At 36.6% G+C, this 13,460-nt stretch overlaps 1 protein-coding gene across 2 annotated transcripts in view; it reads right to left on the bottom strand.

The window, feature by feature from the left end:
- LOC131071625 (origin of replication complex subunit 3) overlaps positions 1 to 13,169 on the bottom strand; it is a 220,377-nt gene extending 207,208 nt beyond the window's left edge. The window contains exons 1-2 of one of the 2 annotated variants that reach the window (XM_058007552.2): positions 12,989 to 13,169; positions 12,683 to 12,910 (exon numbers count right to left, since the gene is read on the bottom strand). In XM_058007552.2, coding sequence (XP_057863535.1) covers positions 12,683 to 12,910; positions 12,989 to 13,057 — 297 coding nt within the window. In that variant the 5' untranslated portion in view covers positions 13,058 to 13,169. Of the gene's footprint in view, positions 1 to 112; positions 238 to 12,682; positions 12,911 to 12,988 lie in introns of those variants that run through there. The other variant, XM_058007553.2, reaches the window with a different exon arrangement.
- Positions 13,170 to 13,460: the final 291 nt, after the last annotated feature.

Raw genomic sequence — 13,460 nt, 5'->3', positions numbered from 1 at the left:
AGGGCTAAAAGTGCAAAACGAGTAAACCAGAAAGAATTGATGGGTGCCCCCAAAATATTTCCAAACCAAATCTTGATAAATCCTCAAGAGGCAAGCCAAACAATATACGAACATGATGTTTGTTAAGGGATAACAAAGGTTCTTGGTTCAGAGCATTTTCAATTCTAACTCCAGGAGACACTGATCATGAGGTGGAGGTCACTGCTCTTGAGTAAGGCCTCGAGATAGTTTTATCTCCTGGTAAGAAAGAAGTCGTTACACAGGAAAATTGTTGGTTTCTTATTAAGACTACCACAGCCAAGAAATTTCTAACTCATAATTTTGAAAATAACAAAATTTTACCAAAATTTGAAATATGTTTCTTCAGATCCTACATTTAAAAATCTGTCTTTATGGCAGAATAAAGATGCTGAAACTCTAATCTAATTATAACCAAAAATAGGAGCAGAGTATGACCACATCAAAAAAGTGTATGTCGTCAGAGGTGAACCACTCCCAATTTTTAAGACCACCAACTTAATAAAGTGCAAAATCGCATAATTTTGTTCCAAATCGATATGTCTTGCCATATATATATGCCAGAAATCCTTCTCTAAAAATTATTAGCATTTACTTCACCACAAAGCAACTTCAAAACAATTGTTTTCTGTTTCATCACAAATATATCTAAACATAAGGCGTTTGGCACTTCAATGTGATCTTAGCTTATAATCTACTGCTCCAACTCACTTAAATTTAATGAAAGGACCATCATTGTTCACCTGTACTACATAAATTGCATGGAGTGGTATCTTTCTCTTGCTTTCGCCTGCCTGCACATGAACTAGTTTCTAATTTTTGCCTCCAATTAATTATCCAACAACATTTTGACAGCAACCATTTGCAGTGAGTTGTGACAATAGCAATCTACAGTGACTAATGCTTTGAAAGCCATTATTCTTTTTTCCTTGGGCGAGATTTGAGATCCCATTAATTACGAATCCTTTAGGGAATTCTTATCCTTTCAAATGGATTAGATCAGCACATTCCTCAGTTTTTTCCAACCGTAGAACAGGCAATTCTGAGTATGCAAAGTTGATCAAAAAAGCTAGGGTTTAAGGGTGAAAACATAAGCAAAATTAGGTATTTTTGATGAATTCACCCATAACAAGACCCAAGGTTTAAAAGACTTGTTCGCATACATGTTTCAGTAGGTGCTTCCTCTGGTTTATGATAAGCTCTCACAGGTTACATAAGAGGGTTACAGCTTAGTCCTTCATTGTAACAGATTGTCATTGAATTCTAAGGATTTTAGGCATTGCATCCTTGTTTGATATTCATTTTCAGCTGGTCAAAACTGCAATCATAGATTTTTTCCTTTGTAGCGGGCTTTAATGGGGTGACAATCATCACAAGAGCAGTAAAGATTTATCATTTCCTTTAAGACCTGTAATGTCCCTTCTTCGAACCTAAACCCTAACTACACAGACACATACCAAGCTGCTATGTAAAATTCCTCACTAGGAACTGACTGCAAATAATTTTATATGTCCAGTTTATACAGAGATGTAGTATTTACTTAGCCGGTTGATCATTGAAATACCTATGAATTTCATTTAATAGTATAACCCATGCAGACCCAAATTAACTTTCATGTTTATTGATAAACATACATTTACTGAACAGTCATTTACAACATTCAATATCGTAAAATATTTCATGATGCACCTGTTTAAGTTGCAGTGGCTGTTGATGCCAATCACGTGGCTGTCAGCTATCGGAGAGTCTTCATGAATGCACCATGAAGCGTAATAGAAGGTCCTCCATAAACGAATGTGGTCTGCACTTAGTTCCACGGAACATCGGTTCACGTGATGAATCTGGATCACGCCTCCTTCACGGCATCTGCTACGCAAAGCTATGTTTCTTCGTGATTGCAGGGGCAAATCAAGGATAGACTCGATATCGGGTTTTCTGGATCACGAGGAGCGGTAACGAATTTGCGTGTCAAATGCTACACCCAATATCGGGTTTCTGAAACACGAGGAGAGGAATGGAGTTTGCGTGCCTCCCCGCCAAGCTTCCGATAGGTTTCTCCTGTCTTGCATGTATGACCCACGTATTTGTAATATCAACCAATACTCACACCAATAGATTCCCCTTTGGCTTCGTCACCTTACAGTTCCAATAGGCCAGTTAATGGCTAGCGAAAGGAATTATTCATCAAGTTTTGATATCACGCAGATAATCAATCTTCTCTTCCCGGTATATTTTTCATCTCCTGACGCCATCCTTTTATTTGCCCAAAGTTGGTTTTGTTTCCCGTAATAGTTAAGGACTAATTACGGTGCTTTATTAAAATACTTTCACCAAAGATCATGTAATATTAATTATTTATATTAATAAATGGAAAGTTAATATAAAATAATTAATATTTTGTAACTTTTGACAATCATTTATTAGGGACATTACAGTCGCCCCTTTCCAAATGTTGCTTGCCCACAAGCAACTGTAACTCTGGATGTTGAAGAACCTGCTCATTTTCCCAAGTAACATCATCTAATGGTAAATTATGCCATTTAATGAGATATTCCCTGATCGTCCTATTCTGCAAATGCTTGTCGCGGATCTCCAAAATCACTTCAGGTATCATTGCTAATTTTCCTTCCTCATCTAGTGGTGGTAGATTTTCTGAAACTTTCACTTGTTGACCCAAAGCTCTTTTGAGACAAGATACGTGGAACACATTATGTATTATGCTTTCAGCCGGTAACTCTAATTCATATGCCACTGCACCAACCTTTCGAATTACCTGGTATGGCCCATAAAACCGAGGCTTCAATTTCTCAACCCCACTACGCTTGAGAGATGACTGCCTATAGGGTTGTAGCCTGAGATACACCAAATCTCCTATGTCAAAGTGACGCTCAACACGCTTTTTATCAGCATACATTTTCTGTTGATTTTGTGCACATTGCAAATTTTCCTTAAGTGCTTTCATTATATCTTGGCATTCCTGGAATATATCACAAGATTTGGGTACATTACTCTGATCAAAAGCAAGGTCAATAAAAGATGGTGCGCATACCCATATAATGCTTTGAAAGGAATCATACCGATAGATATATGATATGTAATATTATAGCAGTATTCACCCAAATATAGCCAACGGACCCATGCTTTCTGATGACCAGACACATAATTACGAAGGTATCCCTCAATCCACTTGTTTACTATTTATGTTTGTCCATCGGTTTGTGGATGATAACTTGTGTTGTGATTTAACTCGATACTTGTCAATCTGAAAAGTTCCCCCCAAAATATACTCAAAAATCTGCTATCTCCATCACTGATGATATTTTTTGGTAAACAATGTAAACGGAACACCTCTCAAAAGAATAGTTCTGCGAGCTGAACAACTGTGAATTTTGTAGTGATAGATAAGAAATGTGCAAATTTAGTTAATCTATCAACCACAACAAAAATGCAATCTTTACCTTGAGATCGTGGTAGGCCTGTAATGAAATCCATAGATATACTTTCCCATTTCTGTTCCTGTATAGGCAAAGGCTGCAATAGACCCACAGAATAAGTATGCTCTGCTTTATTTTGCTGACAAGTGATGCATTCTTTGACATAACGAAGGACATCATTTTTTAGTCCTTTCCAAGTAAATCTTTCTCTTATCTACCGGTAAGTTTTGAAGTAGCCGGGATGCCCTGCTTAAGGAACATCATGCACTGATTGGAGGATTTTCTCTTTCAACTTCGATCCTGGAATCAAATAAATTATGTCTTTGTAATAGATAACATCATTTACAACCTTATATTTATCATCTTGTGTATTACCATCTAGCAAATCACAGGCAAAAGAATCCTTAGAATATTCCACCAGCAATAAAGATTTCCAATCAGCTGTTATTACAGATAATGCATTTATTTCAGGCCTTCTAGATAGTGCATCTGCAACAACATTGTTTTTACCTTTCACATATTCAATTTCGAAATCATAAGCTTGGATCTTACTGATCCATTTTTGCTGCCTGTCATTCAAGTCTTTTTGTCCCAAAAAATATCTCAAACTGTTATGGTCAATTCTGACTAAAATTTGCCACCAACCAAATACTGTCTAAATTTTGCCAATGCGTGCATGATTGCCAACATTTCTTTGTCATAGATAGAATACAATCTCTCTAGATTATTAAGTTTCCTACTTTCATATGCTATAGGATGTTTATTTTGCATTAAAACTGCTCCTATTCCTTCACCAGATGCATCACATTCCAAGACAAAAAGTTGATTAAAATCTGGAAGTGCAAGTACTGGGCAAGAACTCATTACCTCTTTCAGTTTCTCAAAAGCTTGTTGTGCCTCCTCCATCCAATGGAATGCCCCCTTTTTGGTAAGATCTGTCAATGGTGCCCCTAGCTGTGAAAAACCTCTGACAAACCTTCTGTAATAACTGCATAATCCGAAGAATCCTCGTAAATCTGTGAGATTTCATGGCGGTGGCCAATCCAGAATGGCTCTTATTTTTTCCTGATGAACTTGTACACCTGTAGCACTGATCATATGTCCTAAATACAAAATTTCTGTCATTCCAAATTCACATTTAGAGGCCTTTGCATAAAGTGATTGAGATTCCATAATACCAAGAACGATATCAATATGTTTCAAATGATCTTCCCAAGTTTTGCTATAAATTAATATATCATCAAAGAAAACTAGCAGATATTTCCTCAACTGTTTGTTAAAAGTATGATTCATGCAAGACTGGAATGTTGCCGAAGCATTTGTTAACCCAAACGGCATAACCAAGAATTCATAATGACCATAATGACAACGGAAAGCAGTTTTTTGGACATCCTGATCTCTTAACTTAATATGATGATATCTTGACCTCAAATCAATTTTAGAAAAATAAATAGCACCATGTAATTCATCTAACAACTCATCAATTCGAGGAATTGGATACTTGTTTTGGATTGTCTTTTTGTTAAGAGCACAGTAATCTATACACATGCAAAGAGTCCCATCCTTCTTTTTGACCAGTACTACTGATGATGCAAAAGGACTAGAACTGGGCCTGATATGCCCCATATCCAGCAATTCCTTAATTGCCTTTTCTATTTCATCTCTGAATGTTTTAGGATGTCTGTAAGGCGTTGTGATAACGGGTTTGGCATCTTCTTCTAACTCAATGGTATGTTCAAATCCTCTGCCAGGTGGAACTCCTGGAGGTATATCACTGAAAACCAGATTATGTGAATCTAATACTTTCAACAAATCATCTTGATAATGTCTAGATTCAAATCCTGTTACCTTGTTGGAAATTAAACATTGTGACGACCATGCCACATCTCCATGCCAGAAAATAGCCTCCATTCTTTTAGCAGTGATGATCCTGGGACCACCATTAGACATACCCTGGAGCACTACTTTCTTATCATCAATCTTAAAAGAAAATTCCAATCTTTTAAAACTCTGAGTGTATTCATCTAATGTTTCCATCCATTGAATGCCCAAAACAACATTAGTATCGGCCAAATCAATCACATAAAAATCATCAGTAACAGTATAATTGCCAAGAGTAATACTTAATTTAGGAACTTTATGAGTACTGGACAAATTAGTTCCCCCTGCTACTCTAACATCAAAACCTTCATGTTTTTCAGTTTGCAATCCACATTTTTCCACAAGAGCTGCATCTATAAAATTATGAGTAGAACCACTATCAAGCATGACAACCACACGCTGCCCATTCAAGACCCCTCTAACTCTGAAAATATTATAATGATGTGTTCCTGTCATAGATGCTATTACTCCTTCTCCATGTTTAGTTCCTGTCCCTGATTCTGTGTTCTGTGGTATAGTTTCTATATTAGGATCAACATTTTCCTCATCGTCACTATCTGACATAACCTCAATGTAATGAATTTTCCCCTTCCCCAAACAGCTATGTCCAAGCTGCCATGACTCTTTACAGCTGAAACATAGTTTTTTCCTTCTGAGTTCTTCTCTCTCTTCTTTATCTAATTTGTTTTTAGGGAAATTATCTTTATGGAGAGGTTGTTTGTCATTTTCAGCTTTAGTTGGTGGGGCTTTTAAAACTTTCCCTTTTGAAGATGGCTCCAATTCTCTTGCTCTTTTAATAGCTGTTTGTAAAGTAGGAGGGTTCAAGGACTTAACCCAACCTTTGAGTGAATCGGATAGTCCATCTATAAATATCACAATTTTATGCCTTTCTGAAATTTCAGTTACTAAAACTGCCAATTTTTCAAATTCAGAAATGTATTGTTCAACAGTCCCAGATTGATTAAGCTGAGTTAAATCTTTAAGATGAAGTTCGGGATCTTTGGAGTCAAATCTGTCAATAAGTTTCTCAGTGAATTCAACATAAGTATTAATCTGATTATGACCCAAAGTTACTTGCCCATGGTGCCACCATTCGTGTGCTACACCATCAAGATGTAATGCTGCATATTTAATTGCTTCATCTTCCAACATAGGATTTAATTGGAAATAGGTGTCAAGTTTCTGCACCCAAGCTCTAGCAGCTGTTTTCCCTGACCCATCAAAGTAAGGGATAGACATCTTACCTATTTTCCTCTGCAATTCACTGTTATTCCCTCGCTGTCCTCTTGGCCTATGTTTCATTCTGGCATCCAAGTACTCTCTAAATGTCATTGTTGACCTAAAATCATCTCCTGATAATAACCAATCATGGTGTATCTCATCCTGTAATTCTCTAATTGTCGGTTCGTTTTTTGGTTGCACATTCCTAACAGTGAAAGTTGGCATAAAAGGTCTGGCTGTTGCTATTCGTTCCGGCTGATTATTATTGACAGAATGCTCATCTCTACCCCCATTGTTTGCCCCAACATTTTGGTGTTGATTATTTCCATTATTTTGATGTTGGTTATAAAATTGGGTCATTAAATTAGTCATTCTGTTGACATTGTCCTGCATATCTTGCTGACTTATGATTAAAGTTGTTATGAGATCCCTATTGTTTTCTGGTTCCCCCATACTGTTTGTTTCAAAAATGATCTCTTCGTCAGTTTCAGTATGGCTGTCCTCAATCTCAAATTGAATAGAAGAGTTGTTGTGTGCTAAGGGAGAGTTCTGACTTCTGTTTTGTCGGACCCTAGTATTCCGGAAATTATAATTTCCCTAGTGCATACTCAGTTGTGCATAAATTTTACCTTAAGTTTCAACACCCTACAGGCTGGCAAGATTTCTATGCTCTGATACCACTATAAAATTCCTCACTAGGAACTGACTACAAATAATTATATATGTCCAGTTTATACAGAGATGTAGTATTTACTTAGCCGGTTGATCATTAAAATACCTATGAATTTCATTTAATAGTATAACCCATGCAGACCCAAATTAACTTTCATGTTTATTGATAAACATACATTTACTGAACAGCCATTTATAACATTCAATATCGTAAAATATTTCATGATGCACCTGTTTAAGTTGCAGTGGCTGTTGATGCCAATCACGTGGCTGTCAGCTATCGGAGAGTCTTCATGAATGCACCGTGAAGCGTAATAGAAGGTCCTCCATAAACAGATGCGTTATGCACTTAGTTCCACGGAACATCGGTTCACGTGATGAATCTAGATCATGCCTCCTTCACGGCATCTGCTACGCAAAGCTATGTTTCTTCGTGATTGCAGGGGTAAATCAAGGATAGACCCGATATCGGGTTTTCTGGATCACGAGGAGCGGTAACGAATTTGCGTGTCAAATGCTACACCCCATATTAAGTTTCTAAAACACGAGGAGAGGAATGGAGTTTGCGTGCCTCCCCGCCAAGCTTCCGATAGGTTTTTCTTGTCTTGCGTGTATAACCCACGTATTTGTAATATCAACCAATACTCACGCCAATAGATTCCCCTTTGGCTTCGTCACCTTACAGTTCCAATAGGCCAGTTAATGGCTGGCGAAAGGAATTATTCATCAAGTTTTGATATCACGTAGATAATCAATCTTCTCTTCCCGGTATATTTTTCATCTCCTGACGCCATCCTTTTATTTCCCGTAATAATTAAGGACTAATTACGGTGATTTATTAAAATGTTTATAAAATGCTTTATTAAAATACTTTCACCAAAAATCATGTAATATTAATTATTTATATTAATAAATGGAAAGTTAATATAAAATAATTAATATTGTTTAACTTTTGACAATCATTTATTAGGGACATTACATGCTAATTATAAAGCCTACCTCTTAAATCTAATATAATTGACCAACTTCATCATAAACTTCACTACAAATATATTATTCTCATTTGACAACAAAATCAACCAAAAAAAAGTGCTTTGAAGATATGACAGTTGCTGAAGCCACCACCACTAAGGGTTTAAAAGTTCGCCAAAGAGTGAACCAAAGAATCAAAGAAGAATTTAACGAAGAAGCAGATCAAGCGATACTAATCTTTGAGAAAAGCTAGTCCAATAACAGAACAGCCTCAAAGAGGGAGTGTTGAAAGTAAAACACAACCTATTGAAACTCTATGAACTTGTCTCTCAACAAGAGTATGAGAACCAAATTGGTAGGTACAAGAAAAACTAATGCAATCAAAAAATGTATTCCTAAGAAGTAAATTTGGTATTGATGAGTACAATGGTTCATGCGTCATAACCAACTTTTGTCAACAAGGCTTTGCAATCAAAAGAATGGACTCAAACAATGCATATGGAATATGATGCTCTCATCAATCAAACTTGGGAGTCTTTTGGTCTATGAATAGTTTCAAACAAAATACATGAGAAATGGCACCATTCACAAACACATTCTACTGTACATTTAATTTACACTCTTTATTGTAATTAATAAGATGAGACATTAGCAAACCCCTATGACTGAGTCAATTGGAGATTCTTGATGAAAATTCTAGAAAATTGGCTTATGTCTAAAATGGTGAGAATAGATTTTCAACTGCATATTGGGTCCCCATTTGTCCATCCTCCTCAATGGCAATCACTTCAGTTTCTTTGAAGCTACTAGAAGACCTTCAGCAAGGAAACGCTCACAACTTTCCTTTCATCCTATCTTGGTAGTTCTAGTCTGGATTCTGCTTCATCGATCTGGTAATTATTTTTTCTACGTTGGGCTCATTTTCGGCTTGTCCATACCAAAAACATATAAAAATCCTAAATAACTAAACATTTTAACCTGAAAATAGGGATGACCCACATAACAAATTTAATGAAACAAAACAACTCGAAAATTTTCATAGGTTCGTGTGAGCTAATATTTATAAAAATTCATGTGGCTAATATTTAATAAACAAAAATATTAAAATTTCGTAAATTTATACTATTAATTTTTGGGAAACAAAACAATAAATTTAAAACTGTGATAACATATAAGTGAAGAAAACTTACCCTAACATCTATTTTCATATCAAAAGCAAATATATGTGCAAATGGGAGGAAACATAACACATTTGTCTCCTCCTTTTTTAATCTTTTTCCCTTATGCTTTGTCTGCAAGTCATGGAGGATGGTGGCTAATGAAATGATGGAGTTTGAGTTTACGAGAAAGATTAAGAATGGGTTTAAAGATTGCAATGGAGCATTGAAATTAAAATGATAAAACCTCCAAAACTCCCTCATTTTTACACACATACTCATCAACCATCAATGGATAGTTTCGTTGATTCTCATTTCACGAACATCCACACAAGATTTTTACTTTTTTAATTTTCCACATTAAGATTGACCCAACCTACACATCTCTTGGGTGACATTAAACTTACAATCCAAGCTGGAAACAAATTGGATTTTCCCACAAAAAAAAACATAAAAAGGTTTTTATTTGTGTAAATTGTCAAAACTTCTGAAATTTGGTCTAGGTGTGTTTGAGTTCATCCAAGACAAACCCATAGCAATTATCCTAACCCCTAAATGATACCACAACCAAATCAATACAGATCATGAACCTATTCAAACTAAACCCATACTCAAGGCTCTAATCTATAAACTTAGTAACATAGCTCTCATCTTGGTGGTAGAAGCTCTTGGCAGAACAATTAGTGTTAATTTTGTGGATCAGAATTAAAATTTATCTTCTTCTATGTATTATCTATCACTGAATTGTTGTTTAAATCTGATTGTCTTCTTTTATGTTGCAGGAGAGGAGGAGCATTTTTATTTCAATGTCCATTCTCACACATTTCATTTGGTATATGTAGGGGGCTGGGTACGATCAAGCGATGCCTTGACCGGCCATGTCTTTTGGACATGGCCGATCAAGACATCACTTGATCATGCCCCCTCACGATAATAAATGTTTGAATGAGAGACTTCATTTATCTCTCATTCAATCATTTATCTTACCGAGGCTAACATGCATTAACACTCCCTCTTAGCTAGGTAAGATAAATGTAAAAGGTATTGGGAGCAATATTCATAAATCGTATGATGCTTATCTTGGGACCATAGTTTCAAGATGTGAATTGCCTCAGTCGGCAATTCTATTCACAAGCTCGTGTGGATTGCCTCAATCGGCAATTCTATCCACAAGCTTGTGTGGATTGCCTCAGTCGGCGATTCTATCCATGAGCTCTCACGTGGATTGCCTTAGTCGGCGATTCTACCCATGAGCTCTTACGTGGATTGCCTCAGTCGGTGATTCTATCCATGAGCTCTTGTGTGGATTGCCTCAGTCGGCGATTCTATCCACAAGCTCTTGTGTGGATTGCCTCAATCGGCGATTCTATCCATGAGCTCTTACGTGGATTGCCTCAGTCAGCGATTCTATCCATGAGCTCTTGTGTGGATTTTGCCTCTGTCGGCGATTCTATCCACAAGCTTTTACGTGGATTGCCTCAGTAGGCGATTCTATCCACAATCTTGAGTTATTGTAAGATCGTCACCTTCCAATAACCTCAAAAATACAAGTGGAAATCATTTGGAAGTCGCCACTTCCTTATGATTTACACAGGGCCCATAAAATAATTATTAGTATTAATAATAATAATCAATATTTACAATTTTTACCTTAGAAGTGCTCAATCTTGATTAGTAAGCTCCCTCTCAATCACAAGGTATCTTGAGTTTCAAGGAGATATCAATCTGATCTTAATCGGATCTTCCTTCAGGCGGTTAGGCTTTATAGAAGAAAACTTGGCTCTGATTCCATGTTAATTTTGTGGATCAGAATTAAAGTTTATCTTCTTCTATGTATTATCTATCACTAAATTGTTGTATAAATCTGATTGTCTTCTTTTATGTTGCAGGAGAGGAGGAGCATTTTTATTTCAATGTCCATTCTCACACATTTCATTTGGTATATGTATTGGGCTGGGTACAGTCAAGCGATGCCTTGACCGGCCATGTCTTTTGGACATGGCCGATCAAGACATCACTTGATCGTACCCCCTCACGATAATAAATGTTTGAATGAAAGATTTCATTTATCTCTCATTCAATCATTTATCTTACCCAGGCTATCATGCATTAACAATTAGCACAACCTAAATTCAAAGGAAGTTACCACACATTGATGACATGGACAAAATGGATTTCTTGACTCACTAGCAACTCATGAATGATACTCCCCTCTTTAGAGAAGCCAACATGCAGGAAGCCTCAACCTTGATGCAAACCCCAAACACCTATATAACAAATTCTAGACAAATAATTAATGAGAGTAAGTCTCAAATGTTTTATCTTAACACTTGTGTCCACTTGTAGAGAAGAAATGCAAATACGCAAAGGTTCAAGATTGTAGCTCTCCCAAGAAAATGTGTGGGGGTTCTTTTCTTCAAGGCCTGAAAGACCTTTGCAGATGGTCTAGAGTCCTATTATGCAACAGTGATCTGAACACATTGAGCTTCATTGCCACTTCATTGTTAAAAAGTACAAAATAATGAAATACAAATGCAATCTGTTCCCACTCAAAGAGCAACTGGGGAATTGACTTACAAAGTTATTGTCTCCTATCAAATTAACTCTATATAACCAACAATCTAAACAAATTAGACAGTTGAAGCGAGTGTTAAAAATATTAGAACATCTAATTAGTCATAATTAGGAGTCAGTTGAAGAGTGGGTTGCCAATTTATCCAGCCCTACCTAACTTGTGACAGTAATAAATAATTCTCTTTGCGGAATTCTATGGTGAGTGTATTTTCACTTTCTACTTCTAATATTGTAGCTTCTTCATCTTGCTTCGCCGTAGGCGAAATTACCAATTAAATAAAGGCAGCACGTGACCCCATCCAAGATATGCCAGAGAAAAATATTCAGCATAACAAACAAGCATAGAGAAGTTAAACACTCCTCTAAACCCCAGCTTTTGCAGAGGTGGAGCTTCAAAATAAGAAGATTCAACAATCAGGACAAGAATCAAATTTGCCCGAGATTATGTTGATGAACCTGAAGTAGGGCCTGTGTGTTTGTCAAATTTTAATCAAAACTGGGAGCCATATAAGGAAAAGAGAAAACTGCGTCCGGCTGTGGTCTAGCAGTTGAGACTATTAACATTTAAACCCAATAGAGTGTAGAGCCTGTGTGTTTGATAGTATATTTCAATTTGCGAGTTTAAACCGAGGAATCTATAAAAGAAAAGGAAATCGAGGCATAAAAGCTCTCAACCAATATAATATATATTTAAAAAACTAAAAAGCCTTTGTGCAGCGTTCAAAATAAAATATAAGTAAATAAAAACTGTACCTTGATAATGGCCTCAATTCGCGACCAGACGCAAGTAAAGGCCTCCTTGCGCCATAGACCGTACAAAGAATGTTCCTCTTCTGAATAGGGCGGGAGGCAATATAATGTTTTACCTGACTTGTTTCTTTCACATTCTGCTTTCCTCTTAGATTTTGAAGACTTGGCAGATGATGCTGTGTCGCACGAAGGTTTGGAAGACGAAGCGCAGCGCCTCAGTACAAAGCATGCCTGTGTTGAAAAAGAAGATGAAGAATGTAAAAGCTTTTCTTCTTCTACGAGTGATTAATGCAAAATCAAATATGATACCTGCAAATGCTTGTCGTCGCCTTGGTCGCGGGAGGAGTGACTGGAATCGGAGGCACTACAACTCTCCATTGTTCTTCCCGCCTATTTGCGCGGCCTACTAAACAAATCGATTCGTTTAATGTCTACCCTTTTCCCTGTTCCAACAATAAAGCTGATATGTTTATAGATGAAGAATGAATGAGTGAATGAGTTTTAATAAAGCTGATATGTTTATAGATGAAGAATGAATGAGTGAATGAGTTTTAATGACGTTTACGAGATCATTAGTCTATGGGATCGAGAGTAGCATCATTAACAATTTTCAAGTTCTTTTCTTTGTCAACCTTTTTGTTGTGGATCTTGATTAATAAGTTAGCAGTCTTGTGAAGTTTTGCTTCTTCAAATATCTCTTTCAGACTGGGCCCCTTCAAAATTTTCTCATACTGTATACGAATATCCTCATAGGCCGCAAACTCAAAGATGAAGTGTCATT

Source organism: Cryptomeria japonica, chromosome 11 (genome assembly GCF_030272615.1).
Source record: "Cryptomeria japonica chromosome 11, Sugi_1.0, whole genome shotgun sequence".
Classification (NCBI taxonomy): domain Eukaryota; kingdom Viridiplantae; phylum Streptophyta; class Pinopsida; order Cupressales; family Cupressaceae; genus Cryptomeria; species Cryptomeria japonica.
Note: the sequence above shows the minus strand (reverse complement) of the source record. Positions and strands in the feature narration are given on the sequence as shown.